General features: G+C 42.5%; 1 protein-coding gene across 4 annotated transcripts in view; it reads right to left on the reverse strand.

Moving 5' to 3' along the window:
* Positions 1-22,821, reverse strand: part of LOC112230633 (serine/threonine-protein kinase MRCK beta) — a 132,634-nt gene that overhangs the window by 22,659 nt on the left and 87,154 nt on the right. For 3 of the 4 annotated variants that reach the window (XM_024396907.2, XM_042300566.1, XM_042300568.1), the window contains 14 exons: positions 22,512-22,591; positions 21,519-21,548; positions 17,869-17,952; positions 17,413-17,493; positions 17,204-17,309; positions 16,849-16,985; positions 16,277-16,416; positions 16,117-16,198; positions 10,706-10,922; positions 10,197-10,259; positions 7,927-8,168; positions 7,200-7,554; positions 4,950-5,047; positions 1,080-1,164 (listed from right to left, as the gene is read on the reverse strand). In XM_024396907.2, the coding sequence (XP_024252675.2) occupies positions 1,080-1,164; positions 4,950-5,047; positions 7,200-7,554; positions 7,927-8,168; positions 10,197-10,259; positions 10,706-10,922; positions 16,117-16,198; positions 16,277-16,416; positions 16,849-16,985; positions 17,204-17,309; positions 17,413-17,493; positions 17,869-17,952; positions 21,519-21,548; positions 22,512-22,591 (1,800 nt within the window). The remainder of the gene's footprint in view (positions 1-1,079; positions 1,165-4,949; positions 5,048-7,199; positions 7,555-7,926; positions 8,169-10,196; positions 10,260-10,705; positions 10,923-16,116; positions 16,199-16,276; positions 16,417-16,848; positions 16,986-17,203; positions 17,310-17,412; positions 17,494-17,868; positions 17,953-21,518; positions 21,549-22,511; positions 22,592-22,821) is intronic. The other variant, XM_042300567.1, reaches the window with a different exon arrangement.

Genomic DNA, 22,821 nt, shown 5'->3' on the forward strand with positions numbered 1-22,821 from the left:
CTAGACGGTGCACTGTCCTTCTCTCAGCACATATCAAAGCTGCAGGCTAAGGTTACAGCTAGACTTGGTTTCCTCTATCGTAAATCACTCCTCTTTCACACCAGCTGCCAAACTAACCCTGATTCAGATGACCATCCTATCCATGCTAGATTACGGAGACATAATTTATAGATCGGCAGGTAAGGGTGTTCGAGTGGCTAGATGTTCTTTACCATTCGGCCATCAGATTTCCACCAATGCTCCTTATAGGACATATCACTGCACTCTATTCTCCTGTTTAAACTGTCCATCTCTGTATACCCGGCGCAAGACCCACTGATTAATGCTTATTATAAATCTTTCTTAGGCCTCACTTCCCCATCTGAGATACCTACTACAGCCCTCATCCTCCACATACAACACCCATTCTACCAGTCACATTCTGTTAAAGGTCCCCAAAACACACACATCCCTTGGTCGCTCGTCTTTTCAGTTCACTGCAGCCAGCGACTGGAACGAGCTGCAATAAACACTCAAACTGTACAGTTTTATCTTAATCTCTTCATTCAAAGACTCAATCATGGACATTCCTTCTGACAGTTGTGGCTGCGTCACATAATGCATTGTGGTCTCTACCTTCTTGCCCTTTGTGCTGTTGTCTGTGCCCAATAATGTTTGTACTGTGTTTTGTGCTGCTACCATGTGGTGTTGCTACCATGTTGTGTTGTCATGTGTTGGTGCCATGCTATGTTGTCGTCTTAGGTCTCTTTATGTAGTGTTGTCTCTCTTGTCGTGATGTGTGTTTTGTCCTATATTTGTATTTCATTTATTCTTATTTTTAATCCCAGGCCCCGTACCCGCAGGAGGTCTTTTGCCTTTTGGTAGGCTGTCATTGTAAATAAGAATTTGTTCTTAACTGACTTGCCTAGTTAAATAAAAAGGTTACAAAAAATATATATATATTTAATCCATTTTGAATTCAGGCTGTAACAACAAAATGTGGAATAAGGCACTGTAGGTACTGAGTGAGTATATTGAGATATAGTTGTGTATTGGGCCATATGTAAGTGAGTGAGGTGTATATTGAGGTGTATTTGTACCTGTGGAGTTGTTGCTGAAGTAGATGAGGCGTGGTTGTTCGGAGCCCAGCAGGTTCAGACTGCCCTCCACATTTAGAGGCCTTATCTGAGGGGGCAGGGACATGGGTTACACCAATCCACACTACAAATGCACACATTCATACATGCATGAAGGGGCATAAACATGCGCATCATGTGTAAAAACACACGTGCACAAAGACACTCTTCTCACTCATGGATGCACACACTTTTTAACACTCACCCGAGATTAGAACACGCATCCTCTCACCAAGATGGGGCATTCGGCTCCCCGTTCCTGGAGAGCTACCCTCCAGCAGGTTTTCAATCCAACCCAGTTCTAACTAACCTCGTTCAGCTTATCAACCAGCTAATTATTAGAATCAGGTGAGCTAGATTAGGGTTGGAGTGAAAACCTGCAGGACTGTAGCTCTCCAGGAGTTGGAGGGATGTGGCTGTGTTCAAGTGTGTGTGTGTGTGTGTGTGTGAGAATCTATGCATCTGCCTAAGTGAGTTTTGAATGCCAATGTGTCTAAATATGTGACATGATCAAATGTGTGTAGTGGATCACCTGCTCACACATTTCATTTAGCCTGCTCATGAATATCTTACAGGCTACAACACCATATCGACACATGGCACTGAGTGTACAAAACATTAAGAACACCTTCCTAATATTGAGTTGCACCCTACCCCCTTTGCCCTCAGAACCACCTCAATTCATCAATACAAGGTGTCGAAAGCGTTCCACAGGGATGCTGGCCCATGTTGACTCCAATGCTTTCCACAGAGGTGTCAAGTTGGCTGGATATTCTTTTGGTGGTGGACCATTCAGCGTGGAAAAACACAGCAGTGTTGCAGTTCTTGACACAAACAGGTGCGCCTGGCTCCTACTACCATACGTCATCCTAAGGCACTTAAATCTTTTGTCTTGCCCATTCACCATCATACACACATACACAATCCATGTCTCAATTGTCTCAAAGCTTAAAAATCCTTGTTCCCCTTCATCAACGCTGATTTATGTGGATTTAATAAGGGATCATAGCTTTCACCTGGTCAGTCTGACATGCTTTGTACTAGAGGTCAACCAATTAACTTCTTCGATATAGGGGGCGCTCTTTTAATTTTTGGATAAAAAAATGTTACCGTTTTAAACAAGATATTTTGTCACGAAAAGATGCTCGACTATGCATATAATTGACAGCTTTGGAAAGAAAACACTGACGTTTCCAAAACTGCAAAGATATTGTCTGTGAGTGCCACAGAACTGATGCTACAGGCGAAACCAAGATGAAATTCCAAACAGGAAATGCCCCAGATTTTGAAGGCGCTGTGTTCCAATGTCTCCTTATATGGCTGTGAATGCGTAAGGAATGAGCCTACACTTTGTCGTTTCCCCAAGGTGTCTGCAGCATTGTGACGTATTTGTAGGCATATCATTGGAAGATTGACCATAAGAGACTACATTTACCAGGTGCTCGCTTGGTGTCCTCCATTGCAATTATTGCGTAATCTCCAGCTGCGTGTATTTTTCCATTTGCTTCAGAGGAGAAACCCAACTGCCACGAATGACTTATCGAATAGATATGTGAAAAACACCTTGAGGATTGATTCTAAACAACGGTTTGCCATGTTTCTGTCGATATTATGGAGTTAATTTGGAAAAAAGTTTGGCGTTGTAATGACTGAGTTTTTTTTCTTTTCTTAGCCAAACGTGATGAACTAAACGGAGCGATTTCTCCTACACAAATCATCTTTTTGGAAAAACGGAATATTTGCTATCTAACTGAGAGTCTCCTCATTGAAAACATCCGAAGTTCTTCAAAGGTAAATTATTTTATTTGAATCCCTCCCCAATGATTTCTAGATTGCAAACACATTCTCTAAACCGATGGGTTAGGCCTGAACAGGCCTACATGATGGTGTGATTAACTTTGATACTCTGATTGGTTAGATTTGTTAGAGATGATCCAATCGCTGATTGATTTTTGTATAACGCCCCTCATTTTGAAGTCACACAAATGACTTGTAGGATTGCAGTTTCAGACTAAATGTGTGTAGCGGTCGATAAATTAAATTCAGGGTGAGTCATCAAGCAAAAGAGCAGCGCTGCCCGTACAACAGTCTGGAATGTCCATCTGTGTGTGTTGTGCGCGGTGTGTCTAGTCTACGCTGTGTAGCTGTTAGCGACAATGCTAATGATCAACGGAAACCTGAAAAAACAAAACGAAGAAAACAGAATTTGGGAAAAAACATAATGGAACCAGGCAAAAATCTGGATTTTATATTGCTCTACTGGACCTAGTTCACTCTTATCTATTGAATTTGTGTCACTGGCATTACCATGCCCATGTAGAACAATGGTTCTGGTTGAACATAATGCTCTGTTTCATGTGTTGGAATTATTTTGATTAGTGGCAAATTATGTTCTGCTTTGCCTGCATGCAGAAGTGAGGTCTGCATTTTCTTGTGCATGTCACTAGATGTATTGTGAAATTACATTGTTGCCTTTGTGTCCCCCACTGCATGACTGCCTGTTGAAAGTACACAAGAGTGCCCCTGCATGGACGTGCGGTGTAAATGCACCAATGACGTTAAAATAAATCTGTCACCAGTGTCTGCTTGTACAGTCGTGGCCAAAAGTTGAGAATGACACAAATATTAATTTTCAGTGTACAAAGTAGAGGTCGACCGATTATGATTTTTCAAGCCGATACCGATTTATTGGAGGACCAAAAAAAAGCAAATGCCGATAAAAAAAATACATTTATTTTTTCCTTTTTTTAATGTATATTTTTAGATTTTTTTTATTATGATTTAAAAAAAAATATATATATTTATATATATTTGTAATGACAATTACAACAATACTGAATGAACACTTTTATTTTAACTTAATAAAATACATCAATAAAATAAAACATCAATAAAATCAATTTAGTCTCAAATAAATAATAAAACATGTTCATTTTTGTTTAAATAATGCAAAAAGAAAGTAAAAGTGCAATATTTGCCATGTAAAAAAGCTAATGTTTTAAATTCCTTGCTCAGAACATATGAAAGCTCGTGGACTCCTTTTAACATGAGTCTTCAATATTCCCAGGTAAGAAGTTTTAGGTTGTAGTTATTATAGGACTATTTCTCTCTCTACCATTTGTATTTCATATACCTTTTAACTATTGTATGTTCTTATAGGCACTATAGTATTGCCAGCCTAATCTCGGGAGTTGATAGGCTTGAAGTCATAAACAGCGCAATGCTTGAAGCACAGCAAAGAGCTGCTGGCAAATGCAGGAAAGTGCTGCTTGAATGAATGCTTATGAGCCTGCTGTTGCCTACCACCGCCTACCACTAGCTAGCAACTTACCTTGGCTCCTTGCTGCACTCATGTAACAGGTAGTCAGCCTGCCGCGCAGTCTCCTTGTGTAGCGCAATGTAATCTTCCATAATCGGTATCCAAAAATGCCGATTACCGATTTGTTATGAAAATTTAGAGCCGATTTCAAGTTATCGGCCATTCCGATTTAACTTCTTGCGTCGAGCAATCCCGTATCCGGGAGCGTAATCATAGCCTCAAGCTCATTACCATAACGCAACGTTAACTATTCATGAAAATCGCAAATGAAATAAATATATTGGCTCACAAGCTTAGCCTTTTGTTAACAACACTGTCATCTCAGATTTTCAAAATATGCTTTTCAACCATAGCTACACAAGCATTTGTGTAAGAGTGTTAATAGCTAGCATAGCATAGCATTAAGCCTAGCATTCAGCAGGCAACATTTTCACAAAAACAAGAAAAGCATTCAATCCAGACTCATCAGTTGGCAGGAGCGATATGGATGGGTAACCATGGAAAGCTACTCTTACCTTCCTCAGTGAAATGGTCTGGACCCACTCGGTGGTGTGGATGTCAAACACATCCACTCCGTACTCGCTGTACACCGTCAAATAAGACGAGTTGGAGCCTGGAGGACACACAGGAGGCACGCTGAGCAAAAACAGAGGCCTCCACAATTGAATCTATTTGTAGGATCCAATATACCAGATCATTTTCATGTATAAATAATATAAAAATGTTGTCTTTTAGTGCCCCTTCGGATAGCTAACAATTTCTGGTGTCAAGCATTCAGGCATTCTACATAGGCTGTTACAAGGTGTCTCTATCACTATTATCTGGAGCAGACATTGTGAAAAAAATACTTTAATACACAAACAGTACCAGTCAAGACACCATCATTCAAGAGTTATTCTTTATTTGTACTATTTTCTACATTGGGGAATAATAGTGAAGACATCAACACTATGAAATAACACATATGGAATCATGTGGTTACCAAAAAATTGTTAAACAAAATCAAATATATTTGAGATTCTTCAAAGTAGCCACCCTTTGCCTTGATGTCAGTTTTGCACACTCTAAGCATTCCCTCAACCAGCTTCATGAGGTAGTCACCTGGAATGCATTTCAATTAACAGGTGTGCCTTGTTAAAAGTACATTTGGGGAATTTCTTTACTTCTTAATGTGTTTGAGCCAATCAGTTGTGTTGTGACAAGGTAGGGGTGGTATACAGAAGATAGCCCCATTTGGTAAAAGACCAAGTCCATATTATGTCAAGAACAGCTCAAATAAGCAAAGAGAAACAACAGTCCATCATTACTTTAAGACATGAAGGTCAGTCAATACGGAAAATTTCAAGAACTTTGAAAGTGCAGTTGCAAAAACCATCAACCATGATGAAACTCTCTCTCATGAGGACCGCCACAGGAAAGGAAGACCCAGAGTTACCTCTGCTGCAGAGAATAAGTTCAATTAGAGTTACCAGTCTCAGAAATTGCAGCCCAAATAAATGCTTCACAGAGTTCAAGACAGACACAACATCAACTGCCTTTCATGGTCAAATTGCTGCAAAGAAACCACTACTAAAGGACTCTAATAATAACAAGAGGACTTGCTTGGGCCAAGAAACACAAGAAATGACCATTAGACCAGTGGAAATCTGTTCTTTGGTCTAATGAATCCAAATTTTAGATTTTTGGTTACAACTGCCACGTCTTGGTGAGACACGGAGTCGGTGAACGGATTATCTCCGCATGTGTGGTTCCTATTGTGAAGCATGGAGGAGGTGTGATGGTGTTTTACTGGTGACACAGTCTGTGAATTATTTAGAAGTTAAGGCACACGTAACCAGCATGACTACTACAGCATTCTGCAGCGATACGCCATCCCATCTGGTTTGTGCTTAGTGGGACTATCATTTGTTTTTCAACATGATAACAACCCAACACACCTCCAGGCTGTGTAAGGGCTATTTGACCATGAAGGAGAGTGATGGAGTGCTGCAGCAGATGACCTGGCCTCCACAATCACCCGACCTCAACCAAATTGAGATGGTTTGGGATGAGTTGGACCGCAGAGTGAAGGAAAAGCAGCCAACAAGTGCTCAGCAAATATGTGAACTCATTCAAGACTGTTGGAAAAGGATTCCAGGTGAAACTGGTTGAGAGAATTCCAAGAGTGTGAAAAGCTGTCAAGGCAAAGGATGGCTACTTTGAAGAATCTCAAATATATTTAGATTTAACACTTTTTTGGATACTACGATTCCATGTGTGTTATTTCATCGTTTTGATGTCTTCACTATTATACTACATTGTTTAAAAAAAAATATATATATTTAAAAAAAAAACTGGAACGAGTAGGTGTTCAAACTTTTGACTGGTAGTGTAAGTGAATTTATCCCAATACTTTTGGTCCCCTAATACTAAAAGTGCTAAATGGTTCACCCTCAAATTAAAGCTGACAGTCTGCATTTTAACTTCAGTCATTGTATCATTTCAAATCCAAAGTGTTGGAGTACAGAGCCAAAACAACATCATTGTCATGGTCACAATACATTTGGAGCACACTGTATATTTTAAGATAGAAGATGACAGTGGGGAAGGATAGGGAGAAGTTGTGTCAAAGAGCAGTAGGCTGGATTCAAACGTGTGCCGAAACCATACATGTGTGTGCCAGTTGCTGCAGCATTACCTTTAGACCAGCAAGGCCACTGCATTTCTTCTCCAAACCTTGCCTAACCCAACTTAACCACTTAAAATAAAACAAAACCGCTACGTACTGCAGGCTAGCGGTGTGGCGGGCCACATCAGTTCCTGGGCCCTGCTCCTCCTTCCTGTGGGGTCCACATAGATGCCTAGCTGGCTGAAGCAGAGCAGCAGCTCGGCCGTGCCCACCTCCAGGGCGTGCAGCGCGTCCAGGGGCTGCTGGGCCAGGAAGGCAAGCGACGGGTCCCCGGGGCTCACCAGGCTTACGGGCGATGACTCACCCTGGAGGGCCAGCAGGGCGAAGCCCGAGGGGTAACCCACGCACAGGCGCTCACGCACCATGCCCAGCCACTGGGCCACCCCCGGGGCCTGCACCTCCCACAGCTTGCGGTGGTGCGGCTTGGCCCAGGTAATCTCATAGCACAGCACCTGGTAGAGGTGGAGGGGGGACATTTTGCCATACATTCAGGCAAAGCAGCAGATGTAAAGGACCTTTCATGTCACCTTTGATGTAGCTAGTATGAGTTCGCTTATGAATGATATGCAAAGCATCATTCAGATGCAGTTCTTCTGAAGACTTTATGGATGCTACCTTTATATGTTGTTTGTTTTGAAGTGGGGAAGATAGATGTATCTTATGACTTTCCCCCCCTATTTCTTATAGAAGTCACATAACTTCACCTTCACATGTAATTTGAACTATTTGGTATTGGAACACTTTTATTAACTTTGTTTTACTTTAGTCACTAAATTTGCATGTGTAAATTTGCATGTGTAAATAAATACATAAATAATAGAGACCTGGCGCTTGATGGCGGCCAGCAGGCAGGCGGGTCCCCCGGGATGCAGCACGCCGGTGGTCAGCGCCTGACAGCCCTTGGTCTCCGTCAACTTGATGTCAAAGGCCGACTCAGCCCCCTCCAGCGCCCCCCAGGGGTGCAGGTGCACGTGGCGGTTGCGTCCGCACAGCAGGGCCACCATCTTCTGTTTTGGGATCAGCTCGATCTGGTGCACCTTCTTGCAGTCAGCCGCACGGACGATCACTGGAGGAGGGAGAGAGGGGTGAGTCAACAGGGGAGTTTGTAGGGCAGGGCTCCCCAACTGGCGGCCCGTGAGCCAATACAATAATTAAAATCACTTGGAGCGGATTTGATGTTTATATAGTCTTATGTCCAACAATTGCTCAGAAAACTTGAAGGGCCAAATAAAATCATCCTCAAATCAGCTCCAAGTGATTTTAATTTTGGAAAGTATTCGTATTCCCATACCTAATAGATAGAAGGGTTGAAATTAATGTGTTAGTCAAATATTCTGTTTCGGCTTCTTGCAGTCAACAAATTATTTGTAATTATGTTCCGTATCATCTTAGCCTCTATGGGCGATCTCACATATCCCATTAACAACTTATTTGGAAAGTCCATCCGTAACATTTCAACTAACTATCTACTGACCTTAACCCTAGCTCTAACCTTACACCTTACATTTATTCTAAACCTAACCATAACCTTAGCAAGCAGTTGCTTATCAACAGATTTGTTTATAGAATGACCATCTGCAGAGCATCATGTGATTATAGAACTCAAAAAAATGTTGAGCTGCATGGAGGAGTCTGCATGTTGCTGTGCACAAAACCAGTTATGTCCATATCATCTGAGCCTCGATGGGAGCTCTCACATATCCCTGTTTGATCCAGATAATGGAGCTTATGATCTGCACTATAGAGCATTTGTGAGAAGTAAATGAACTCGGGTAGAAACAAATCCTGTGGTGGGTCCAAGATCCAGGACCAAAGTAACAGGTATCGTGACGTGCCAGTTGAGTGGAACTTTTTTGCCCGTTGTAAACAAGCTAGCTTGCTACTGTCATGCAGAATGAGCGTCTCGGCAAATTGCACCATGAAACTGTGATTTTCAGGTCTTGTGAAAGCACACCGTATATGGTCAAACTTTCACAACTGCTCCAGGAAACGGTTGTCGAACTATGAAAATGCCCAGGAAACCGTAACCATGCTATGGAATGTCATATGTGAAAACACCAAGAAAAACGGTACCATGGTATCGAATGTCAAACTGTGAAAACACCCAGCAAACCGTACAATGGAATGTCATATGTGAAAACACCCAGGAATCCGTACCATGGTATGGAATGTCAAACTGTGTAAACGCCCAGGAAACCGTACAATGGAATGTCATATGTGAAAACACCCAGCAAACCGTACAATGGAATGTCATATGTGAAAACACCCAGAAAACCGTACCATGGTATCGAATGTCAAACTGTGAAAACACCCAGGAAACCGTACAATGGAATGTCATGTGAAAACACCCAGGAATCCGTACCATGGTATGGAATGTCAAACTGTGTAAACGCCCAGGAAACCGTACCATGGTATCGGATGTCATATGTGAAAACACCCAGGAATCCGTACCATGGTATGGAATGTCAAACTGTGTAAACGCCCAGGAAACCGTACCATGGTATGGAATGTCATATGTGAAAACACCAGGAAACCGTACCATGGTATGGAATGTCATATGTGAAAACACCAGGAAACCGTACCATGGTATGGAATGTCACGTGAAAACGGCCAGGAAACAGTACCATGGTATGGAATGTCATATGTGAAAACACCCAGGAAACCGTACCATGGTATGGAATGTCATATGTGAAAACGGCCAGGAAAAGTACCATGGTATGGAATGTCATATGTGAAAACGGCCAGGAAACCATACCATGGTATCGAATGTCAAACTGTGAAAATGCCCAGGAACCCATACCATGGTATTGAATGTCACATGTGAAAACGGACAGGAAGCCGTACCATGGTATCGGATGTCATATGTGAAAACAGACAGGAAGCCGTACCATGGTATCGGATGTCATATGTGAAAACGGACAGGAAACCGTACCATGGTATCGGATGTCATATGTGAAAACGGACAGGAAACCGTACCATGGTATCGGATGTCATATGTGAAAACGGACAGGAAACCGTACCATGGTATCGGATGTCATATGTGAAAACGGCCTGTGGGTGAATATGACCTGATGTCGTATAAGTATGTTCTTACCATCTCTGGTGACCTCCACTACAAACAGGCCTTCCTCTGTACCCAGGGCGATACGCTCTCGATCTGCAGAGAGAAGAGCAGTCAACAGTCACACTTTCTCTGACACTCACACATTCTCTGCATACACCTCTCTCTCCCTTTCCATTTTTCCTGCACACATTCTGGAACTAATATATCAATACATACCTTACATTTGTTTCTATGAAAAACGTATAAACAAAACCCACAAGAGATTGAACAAATATTTAACCCTTGAATATTGTTGTTTTGCCTGTTCCAGCTACTAAACTGTGTAAAAGCTGTAATCAGAAGAAAAGATTTACACAAATGTCTTGCTGGTCACGAATGATAAGAGGCCCACTGTCCCTTACTCACTTATCATGGAGAGTGTGGTCTTGATGGCAGACAGTGACGAGTCGTATGCCTCGCACACACACAAAAACACACAGCGCAGTTGTGTTGGTGAGACGTAAATGTCACATACAGTCTCCCCATTTCCTCCAACTCACCGACGATGGCGGCGGAGAGCATGGTCTTGATGGCGGGCAGTGACGAGTCGTAGGCCTCGTGCATGACGTGCACCACGCAGTTCCTGAGGCGGTTCTTGGCCAGGATGCTCTGAAGGCCCTCCAGGATGCCAACCCACTTCCTCTTCTCCGCCTCGCTCTCCGCCAGCACCAGTAGGGAGGCGGCGCACACTGGCGAGTTCAGCAGGGATGATGTCACCTGGGACAGAGATTACGGTTAACAATAACAGGAAGTGTCTTTAGGTCCTTCAATGGTGTATTTCCATACAGGATTGACCCCAGTGTTTTTCCCAAAAGGTTCAGACTTTTCTGTTTCCATCTACACGGACCGGCACCTGTTGCTTCACTGGGCCATGGCTCCGGAAAACCTGCTTTCACCTGGGGCAAAAGCCAGGTCACTGGTACTTTTTAGCTGGCATTTACAAAACAATGGCCGAGTTCAAACTTTAACACCTTCTCACAAAGCAACAGTCTTGATGATGCAGAAGTTGTTGATTCTGCTCTCCCAAAGTTCAGTGTCACACTCCTAATGGACACAATTACACTACAGTTACCATTAACCTCTCTGAGCACGGAACCTGGTAGCTGGCTGAAATTCCACAACATACGGTGATCGCTACATAAATAGTCTTTAAACATTAATGAAAATACAAGTGTCTCACATGTATCGAAAGCCTAGAATCTTGCTAATCCAACTGCGTTGTCAGATTTTAAAAAGGATTTACTGCGAAAGAATACAATGCGATTATCTGAGTATAGAGCCCCATAAAAAACTATTTCAACCAGCACAGGCGTAACAATCACAAACTGCATTAAAAAAATTGTTTTCCTTTGACGATCTTCGTCTGTTTGCAATTCCAATGCTCATTGTTACACAATGAATTATCTTTTGTTTGATAAAATCTGTTTTTATAGCCTAACACGAAAACATTTTGTGAACCGCTTGTGTCGTGAATTCCGTCTCATTCCATTTTCGACGACACATTCCAGGTAAATAACCCACACAGAACGTGACTTTTCCAGTCATATTTGGTTTCACTGCAATCAACTGGTTTGTTTGTAACACAATCAATCAAACCTGATGGGTCATTTCGCGGGACGTATTGACTGAAAGAAACAGATTTGAAGACAACAAGTAATGACATCCTTGTGCACCAAAGATTTGCCCGCTGTTTCGTTGATTGACTGTATTTTAACACAATGAACACTGATCGTCTTGAAATCTTGCTGGGTAGATAGCCAATGAGCTGAGGTAAACGGCAATAGGTAACGTTTATGTCTTAGAAGACCAACCCATGTAGTAAACTCCTGTGTAAAGACGGTCATTCGCCATTGAAAATTCATACTAGAAGGAGCCAAGTTTGTGACGCACAGCCCTTTTTGGTAACGCGCATCTTTAGCTGTTTATATATCGAACATAACCGCAAATAAGTCAGGGAAAGCTAAATTAAGACTAGATATACGAATGTAGACAAAATTAGAGGAAATTGATCGTGACAGTGAAACAGATCTTCTTTTAGATTCAGAGTCAGCTAGCAACCATAGCTATGACTCCAAAATGGAAGCATATTTTTTGAACGGTGAGGACATAGAACTTAGAAGTCCAAAACTAAGTTTCTGCTAATGCCGTTGTTTGAAATTAATAATATAAAATATTATTTATGATGTTATTTTTTTACATTTTATTTGCAATATATAAAAATGTAATGAAATGTGTAAAGTACACATTGGCTATGCGTTGTAGGTGGGGGTATGTTTGTATGTATGTGAATGACCCATAGCCTATGTTTGTGTGTATATTATATATAAAATGGAATGGAGTAGAATGTAACAGCAAACCCACACATCGCAACACAGCGACGTTGCTTCTTCCTCTCAGTCTACATATTATGGATTAGAGGGAGCATGGTCGAGATGAGTGTGTCTGCCGCTCCACCCCACCCCCACATGAAATAGCCTATTTGAGGCAGGCCCACAACAATGGCCAAAGTGAAATGGAACAACAGCACTTTATGTTCCCTGTACTCTATATATCTATATATATTTATTATACCTGTTGATACAGGGCTCATATGTGAAACTATTCTAACTGAACCTTTTCTTTCACAGTGACACTGACTCCGAATGGGAGCCCCCAGTGCCAAGGTGTCCATCCCCCACGGAAGCTGGTTCATCCAGCCGGACACCTGTTGTCTCCGGCTCCACACCTCCCAGGCCATCTAGAGGTGTGAAGGCACTGACAAAGAAGCGGAGGAGGGGAAGTGTACCACCTGCTAACGAAGGGACAGAAGGGCGTTGGCACACTGTCCTAGAAGATGATGTGGAGCCACCTCAACCAACATTTAGGCCGAAAAGGGAGCCAGGACCTCAGGTGAGTATGACAAACTTACAGCCCCTTTCAGCTTTTTCAGCTGTTTTTCACCCAATCCGTTGTTGGTTCGCTCGTGTCTAACACGAATAAGTTTGGGGAGAGGAAGCAAGCAGGCAAAAAGGTAGCATGGAAGCCCATATCCATGTCAGACTTTCTCTGCTACCTTTCACTGGTCGTCTACATGGGGCTGGTGAGGCTGAAAAGCCTGAGGGACTACTGGAAAACATCATCTCTCTACCAACTGTCTTGTCCTGCAAAAGGTTTCTGCTTCTCTCACAGACGCTTCACATCAGTGACCCAAAGGTTGATGAAGCGAATGACAAGAAGAGAGGCACAGCAACGTTTGATAGACTGTGCAAAATAAAACCTCTCTACTACAACACCGTTGAGGCCTGCAAAACCTACTTTCAGCCAGCCCAGAATGTGTCAATAGATGAGAGGATGGTAGCCTCAAAGGCCAGAATTGGCCTCAAACAGTACATGAGAAAGAAACAAACCAAGTGGGGTTACAAGCTGTTTGTGTTGGCTGATTCTGTGTGTGCCTACACATGCAATGTTTTTGTCTATGAGGGGAAGAACAGTTTTGCTACCGGTAAGGGACTTAGCTATGACTCTGTAATGGAGTTATTGGATTTTCAACTGCTAGGGAAGGGCTACAAACTGTTTGTGGATAACCTCTACACAAGCGGGCTTTCCGAAGACGAAGGTGAACGACATGCCTAAGCGGGCTGAGGGGGGACCATGCGATGGATCCATGAAGATGGCCTGCTGTTTGTAAAGTGGATGGATACCAGAGAAGTGGTGATGTGCACAACAATCCACAAGTCCTTCAGTGGGGATCGTGTTGTCAGGCGTGTGAAGGACAGTGCCGGGGCATGGACCACCAAAAATGTCCCCATTCCAACTGCAGTAAAGGACTACAACAAGAGCATGGGAGGTGTGGACCTATCAGATGCGCTGATAGGCTATTACAATGTTCTCCATAAGACAATGAAATGGTACAAGACGTTCTTCTATCATTTCATCGATATTGCTGTGGTGAATGCATTCATCCTACACAAGGAAATGGCTAAGAGCTGTGGAAGGGCCTTCCTCTCACAGAAAGCCTTCAGAGAGTTGCTCATCAAGGAGCTTGCTGACTACAGCACCACTGCACCACATTCTACCTACTCTACCTCTGTCCCTTCTGCTCCTGCCACAATTGTTCATCTGCCCAAATGTATTTATGCAGGTATGGATGTTCCTCAGGGCCAAAAGGGCACAGCATGGAGGCGTCGCTGTGTTCTTTGCAAGATGAAGTCCCTGATCACCTGCACCACATGCTTGGTGACCCTCTGATTTACAGCAGAAAAAGACTGCTATGGCACCTGGCATGAGTAGCACAATATTGTGTAGAGCTTTGGCTAAGTGAGTGGTGTTATATTCTTCCTGTTTGGCCCTGTCCGGGGGTCTCAACGGGTGGGGCCACAGTGTCTCCTGACCCTTCCTGTCTCAGCCTCCAGTATTTATGCTGCAGTAGTTTGTGTCGGGGGGCTAGGGTCAGTTTGTTATATCTGGAGTACTTCTTCTGTCTTATCCGGTGTCCTGTGTGAATTTAAGTATGCTCTCTCTAATTCTCTTTCTCTCTCTCGGAGGACCTGAGCCCTAGGACCATGCCTCAGGACTACCTGGCATGATGACTCCTTGCTGTCCCCAGTCCACCTGGCCTTGCTGCTGTTCCAGTTTCAACTGTTCTGCCTGCGGCTATGGAACCCTAAACTGTTCATATTTATTCTTGAGGTGCTGTCCTGTTGCATCCTCTACAACTAGTGATTATTAGTATTTGAACCCTGCTGCCCATCTATGAACGTTTGAAAATGTCAGCCATGTTTTGTTATAATCTCCACCCAGCACAACCAGAAGAGGACTGGCCACCCCTCATAACCTGGTTCCTCTATAGGTTTCTTCCTAGGTTTTGGCCTTTCTAGGGAGTTTTTCCTAGCCACCGTGCTTCTACACCTGCATTGCTTGCTGTTTGGGGGTTTTATGCTGGGTTTCTGTACAGCACTTTGAGATATTAGCTGATGATTTGATAGAGGACTGAGGGTCTTCCAAATATTGAAAGTGTGTAAATAGTTTACCCATGTTATTTTGTAAATGTATATATTTTCTTCTTCATATTTTTTGGGGTGTGTGTTAGAATACGCCCCCCACTTGGGTACATTTGGCCTACTTGTGTGGGACACCTGGGTGACTTCATGATAAATGTCATGTAGCACACTCATTTTGGAAGTTATCATTCTGAAACTTTGCACAAGTACTGTTGCTCTCTTATGTTTTTCACTGAAATTGTCCCCATCATCCTATCTGAATGTTTGTTTTATCTTGTTCATTTTAAAGATGATACAAAAATACAAATAAAAAACCTATTATCTAAACCAGATATATTGTGTTATATTCTCCTACATTCAATTCACATTTACAAACTTCAGAGTGTCTTCTTTCAAATGGTACCAAGAACATGCATATCCTTGGTTCTGTGCCTGAGCTACAGGCTGTTAGATTTGGGTATGTCTTCAGGCGGAAATTGAAAAAAGTAGGGGGTAGCTCAACAAACACTGGCAACACACTGGTGTGGGGGTAAAGTCTCCATGGAAATGCAGCAGAAAAGTGCTATATAAAGCCCATGTTTAATTATTCTTATTTCAATTTTGTTTGCGTTGACTTTGACAAATGAAACACCCCATATTAACAGTAGATTAGAGTGAAATGATAAGAGTAATCAATATAATAACATTCACAAGAAGGGTAGTGTGTTATGATACACTTATTACGTGTATGATTCAATACAACGCTCCATAGTAACGCATAGTTATAACATCCTTCAGAACGTGTTACAATAATGACTTCACTTAGAGATTGTTTATTGGGTTTTCTCCGATAGGAAACATCATCCCATAGTAGGAATATATTATAAAAAGGGTCAATATAATAACTTTAGACATACAGCATTTCATTTCACATGCTGCAGTTCGAAGATTACCCTGAATATGCAGGGGATATCTTTTCGGGTGGCGTGGATGACGTCTGAGGCCATGACGGAGCTGACGGAAAATTCCTCATCCCTGTGGACATACACAGAACATAGTGTTACAAACACATACACACACACACACCCCTCCCCACACACACACAGATCCTACCTGAGGTCCAGGACCTGACTGGTCACCACGCCTGGCTGGGTGGACTTGCCCTCAGGCACCTCGTACAGGAAGAGTCTACAGTCACACACCACAGCGTATGCCCGTTGCCAGCCCTTCTTTACCCCCGTGGGCTTGGGGATCTGACGGAGAGGGGAGCAGCAACCTTTCAATTGAGGTCTGTTTATGTTGTTCAATTCCAATACACGCTACAGTTCCCATCTTGTTAAGCTGAACAGAATGAGATGTTTTGATTGTTAACTCCCAATGACACAACGACTAGGTTCCAGTTTAACACCGTTCACTTCACAGCATCTCCACATAGGTGCCATTACAGTCAGGCCCGGTCCAACAACAAGGGAAACGTCTGCACAGGCGCACTAATAACAGAGTGAAAGCACCGTAATAAGTATAGGGATACTTAAAACATGAACTTAACATTAATTACATCAGATACAACATCCAAAAATGATAGTAGTGAATTATCATGTAACTGAAATGCGCACAACATGCGGCCAGAATGCATGTTCTAGTCATTCTATTTCTATGGTCATAACCTTTCACTAGGTGCTCACCCTGACGAAGCCCTTGTAGGCAGTGCCGATGCCCCTCTGTACGTCGATGCCCAGCGGCCTCTTGGCCTGCTCGGGGGGGATGGGGCACACCAGGGGGGCGTTGTCCTTACAGGACACGTGGCAAATGAAGGAGCACACTGGCGAGAGCGAGGGAGAGAGAGAATTAGTTTACAAGGATACATGCAGTACAATGGCAAGCTGCACTATCAGATCTGCTGTTTATTTAAAATGTTACAGTTTGTTTACTCAGTGTGTGTGTTTGCCGGGAAAAAAATGCCACCCATAGTTTCCTCAGTCCCCCAACTCACAGAGAATGGCGGCGGAGAGCGCGGTCGTTCGTGTGTATGAAACCTACCTTCGCAGGCGTAGCCCTGGCGGAAGAGGCCCACCATCAAGGAGCTGCAGTGGGTGCACTGGGTGGGGCTGGAGAAGGTCTTGATGCTCAGATGGTGAGCTTTGGGCTGCGGGCACACGCACGCAAACACACAAGACGAGAGAGATAACAACACATAGCCAAGCATTACAGACTACCTGACAGCGTGTGTGTGTGTGGCCAGGCGGTACCTTTGGTGCGGTCAGCAGCGATGTCAGATAGACAGGGGATGGGATGGCAGGGGCAGCGGCAGGGGGCTTGGGGACTGGCTCCTGTGGGAGAGAGAGGGGTCAAAGTTCACAAGTCAGCAGGTCAGACTGGAAAGAGGATAGAGCTGAGTCGTGTTCATAAGGCACCAAATGGAAGATAATTTACTGAAACAGGGAGGGACTACATTGAGTTGCCCAATAAGAAAACACAATTTTCTTTTACATACCCTAATGAAAATACCTCTGGTTCGACACTGAAACTGAACTACGCTTTACTGGGATAAGATAGTCATTCAATGAGCTACATTCAGGATTAAGGTCAAATGTTGATTCTAGAAATGTATTTAATTAATTGACTGGAAAAATTACTATGAAGAAAGGATGTATGGGAGGAATGTGCGCCGGGACGGAAGTGTGTGTGAGAGACAGGACACTCACATCCTGTTCGGATGCTACAGAGATTGACGAGGAGAGGACGTCGGACTTCTGGGGCGTGGAGTCAATTTCGCTGACAGAGCTGCTCTGGAGGAGGGAGAGGAACGACAGGACAAGTAAGTGTGTGTGTCTGTGTACTGGGCGGGTGGTACTAATTTCCAGTGTCTCAATGCTTGTGTTGTGTCCAGATGTGTTCCTCTCCTCAAATACTTGCGTTTTCCATGTACTAACTAGTGTTTTGATAAATGAGTATCAGTATCTGAGGCGAGGAACACATCTCAACAACACCTGCACCAACTCACACACATAAGAACTGCCAACGCTAATAGTATTTGACCATCATGAAGGCATACTAGGGACATGTACAGAGTTCATGTGGTTTTGTGAATAAAACTAAAAATACATCAGCCCATATTTACAATGCCTTCAGAAAATATTCACACCTCTTGACTTATTCCACATTTTGTTGTGTTACAGCCCGAATTAAAAATTGATTAAATTGCTTTTTTGTCACATCTACACACACAAAAATCCATAATGACTAGGTGAAAACTTGTTTTAAGAACTTTTTGTTAATATATTTAAAATTAAATCTATAATTTTTTATTTACCTAAGTATTTACACCCCTGAGTCAATACATGTTAGAATCACCTTTGGCAATGATTACAGCTGTGAGTCTTTCTGGGTAATTCTCTAAGAGCTTTGTACACCTGGAGGGTACAATATTTGAACATTATTATTTACTAAATTCTTCAAGCTCTGAAGTTGGTTGTTAATCATCGCTAGACAGCCATTTTCAAGTCTTGCCATAGATTTTCCTGCTGATTTAAGTCTTAACTGTAACATTTAATGCCATCTTGGTAAGCAACTACAGTGTATATTTGGACTTGTGTTTTAGATTGTCTGCTGAAAGGTGAACGTCTCCCAGTGCCAGTTAGAAAGCAGATTGAACCAGGTTTTCCTCTTGGTTTTGCCTGTGCTTAACTCTATTCTGTTTCTTTTTACAAAAAAAAAAAGTCCTTGCCAATGACAAGAATACCCATAACATGATGCAGCCACCACCATGCTTGAAAATATGAAGAGTGGTACTCAGTGACATAATCCTTTGTATTCAGAAAAAAGTACATTTGTCACATTTTTTGTTGCCGTTTTACTTTATTTGCTTATTTTCATTTACCTAGGCAAGTCAGTTAAGAACAAATTTTACAATGCGGCCTACCCCGGCCACACCTTCACCCTAAGCAGACGACGCTGGGCCAATTGTGCGCCACCCTATGGGACATCATCATGACCGGTTGTGATATAGCCCAGGATCGAACCAGGGTCTGTAGTGACACCTTTAGCACTGAGAAGCAGTGCCTTAGACCGCAACGCGCCACTCAGGAGTCCTTGAAAATACCTTTATTGCAAACCAGATGCATGTTTTGGAATATTTTGTATTCTTTACAGGCTTCCTTCTTTTCCCCCTCTGTCATTTATGTTGGTATTGTGAAGTAACTACAATGCTGTTGTGGATCTATCCTCAGTTTTCTCCCATCACAGCTACTAAAAGTCACAATTGACCTTCGGTTGAAATCCCTGAGTGCTTTCCTTCCTCTCTGGCAACTGAGTTAGGAAGGACGTCTGTATCTTTGTTGTGACTGGGTGTATCGATACACCAAATAAAGTGTAATTAATATCTTCACCGTGCTCAAAGGATTATTCAATGTCTGCTTTTTTACTTTTTTTTTTACCCATCTACCAATAGGTGCCCTCCTTTGTGAGGCTTTGGAAAACCTCCCTGGCCTTTGGTTGAATCTGTTTAAATTTCACTGCTCAACTGAGGGACCTTACAGATACTTGTATGTGTGGGGTACAGAGATGAGGTAGTTATTCAAAAATCATGTTAAACACTATTATTGCACACAGAGTGCAACTGATTATATGACTTGGTAAGCACATTGTTAAGCACATTGGTAAGCACATTGTTAAGCACATTGTTAAGCACATTGTTACTACTGAACTGATTTACAAAGGGGTTGAATTGACACTTAAGACATTTGATCTTTCCATTTGTTATTCAGTGGTACAATTTGTGACACATTCCATTTTTAATTCAGGTTGTAATAACAAAATGTGGAATAAGTAAAGGGGTGTGAATACTTTGAAGGCACTGTATTGTCTAAAACATAAGTATACTGTATTATACACAAATCATGTCATCATACACTATTTTGATGTCGATCTACTAATCTGTGGGAAACCTTCAGTATACGGCCCACTTCAGAGTCTAACAATGAGTACGTTTCCATGAACACACAATTCAATATTAAACTGCTTATGGCAGAAGGCCACGTATGGCATTAGTCATGTAAACGCCTTACTCTGCTTATCTTAATTGGCGTAAGGTCATAATCGAGGTAAGCATACGCCGATTAAAACACCTGGTTTTCTGAGCAATCAAATGATTAGGACATGTAAACAGCTTCATCTGTGTTCCAGTTGTGCATTTGTGAAAACTGAAAGAATGCATCTTATCGTTTTAAAACAAACTTTATATGTCCGAACTCAAATAGTCTTTGCAAAAATAACGTGGTCACTGTGGTAGAACGTTCATTTTGATTGCCGATTTTTTTAAATCAAAAGTCCCATCAGGTTGCCTGATTTCAGATGTAAACATGATTATTAGGGAAATGGTTATTTTTGCAAAGCATTTAAACACTTTAAAGGAACTATTATATTGACCTGACTATACACAATAATTGCATTATAACCATGGTCAATTTAACCACGGGAGCGTATCAACTGAAACGTTATGTAGTCTACATTGAACACGTATAGCCTAACAATGTCACAGATAAGGTTGACTTTTGAAAAAAGATTGGCAAGATTAGGAGAAATCATGGAGGAATCTGACGCTAATCACTTTTTAATGAAAGTAAAATGAAGGGCAGGTTAAATATCCTCCCACTCAGTTACTGACTAAAGACCCAGTGAAAAGGTCCTGCTCATCTCAGTGTGCTGCTTTAGGGTTTTATTCCTTTTGACTCGTCGTTAGTTGTGGATGAAGATAACAAGTATGCTAATAGTGAACAGGGTTTTGTGAGGCGACTGGCTACACCACTGAGGAGTTATGACTGGCGTTAGCGGTATTAGCCGTTAGAGGGAGGGCTAATGCTAACGGTGGGGATTCTGATAAGGAAGCACGTTCTAGAGGAGCAGCTCAGTAACCTTTTAGTGCCCAACACATGCTATGCAGGTTTAGGGGGAGGTTTACTAGGGGAGAAGAGTGCCACCAGCTATGAAAAGGTCTATTTTAGCATAACATCCTTCTAGCTAAATTAGCATTAGCCAAAACCTGTGCTAATCACAAGTTATTTTATTTCACTAAACGTGTAGCAGCGAACCTGTTCACAATAATAACAATAGAAATACTAGGAAAAGTTCAAACTATAAGATTATGCACACTACTATATGAGACAAGACATTAAAGGAGCATTAGTCCATATTAGCATGCTACTGGATAACGGCTAATTGCTAAAATATAGGGCAACACAACAGGAAGAAGCGCAATGCTTTCCTCTCAAACTTTTTGTACGCTGGCAGCACAACACCTCGGGTTAGGGGTTAACTGTGAGAAAAAGGGGTAAGGAGCTTTGAGCAGCAAACTTACTTCATATGCAGACGAGGAAGAGATCGAGTCCTTTTTTAGAAGGGTGACACACGAGAGGGACCAAAAAAATAAAAAGCACAGGTTTTTCGGGGGTTTATTTTGCAAAGAAAATAACACAAGGGGGTCAAGAGTTGACAAGGTAATTTACCAGGGTTTACTGCGAGAACATAATTAGACCATTGTTTCCGATGGTTTATCCTGTGTCAATTTATGGCCCTAAGAGACTAGAAGGAACAGAGACAAAGTAAGTTTCCTCTGAACAAACACTTAAATCAGGTTTTCTGGGGCCTTTAAGCTGACCTGTTGTGACTTCGATGCTGACTAATCAATTTTTTTACAAACTTGAGGCAGCCAGGCGGTGAAAAACCCCTAGTTCACGTTGAGATGAAAATGAGGGGAAACAGTTAGACCAAACTAGCTTCTCTCTCGTTAAGTTCAGGTCACGGCCAGCTTTCTTGTACCTCTACTCTCTCTGGGGCAGTTCCTCCCTTTCATGACTTTGACTTTCACTGCAGATGCTGTCCAAACCGTGGTGGCTGCATCGGCTTACCATATGCCGATGGGTAACATAACACCGATTTATTCTGCGGGGAGAGGGTCAGGAAGTATGATACCGTTCGCATCCCCCCTCTGCGCTATTGAAGTCCTTTGAGGTGACGAGGTGATTGAGCACATCAGAGGGCTTGGTGATATGAACTCCGGGGCTTGGCACTCTCACATGTTGAACTGTGTGTTTCTCAATCACTGCATCTAAGGATTTTAGTGTGTGTGTAAATGTGTTTGACAATGCGAGTGTGACAACAGCGCCAGACAGTCTGTCTGTGTGTGTGTGTGTGTCTGTTTAATGTTTGTGTGCCAAGTCTCCCAACCTTTGAAATATCTTTATCAACTCCCACCGGCCTGTCACCACCAATACACACAGAGGCGGCGAGACAGTGGCTATTAAGGTTTGTTACGGACATGTGATGGAGAGAGACGTGCAGAGACACTCACTCTGAACGTCAGGTCATGGGGCAGGGGAGAGGTGTTGAAGTACTCGAAAATTGAGTCCTGGAAATCAGGCAGTTTCATCCCTGTGTTTAGAAGAGAAGGACAGTCAGCTATTATGTTCATAGCCTGCATTTAAACAATTCTAGAGAGGAATACTGTTCATATTTGTACAGTTGAAGGGAAACATGTAACTGACATTACTAGAGAATGAAATGTAATGTTTTGTTTATAACTGAGAGGTAATCTTTAGAAGTTATGGATGTATGTGCATCTCCAATGATCAAATAAAACCAAACAAACCTTATTCTAAACC

The sequence above is a fragment of the Oncorhynchus tshawytscha genome, linkage group LG18 (assembly GCF_018296145.1).
Source record: "Oncorhynchus tshawytscha isolate Ot180627B linkage group LG18, Otsh_v2.0, whole genome shotgun sequence".
NCBI lineage: Eukaryota > Metazoa > Chordata > Actinopteri > Salmoniformes > Salmonidae > Oncorhynchus > Oncorhynchus tshawytscha.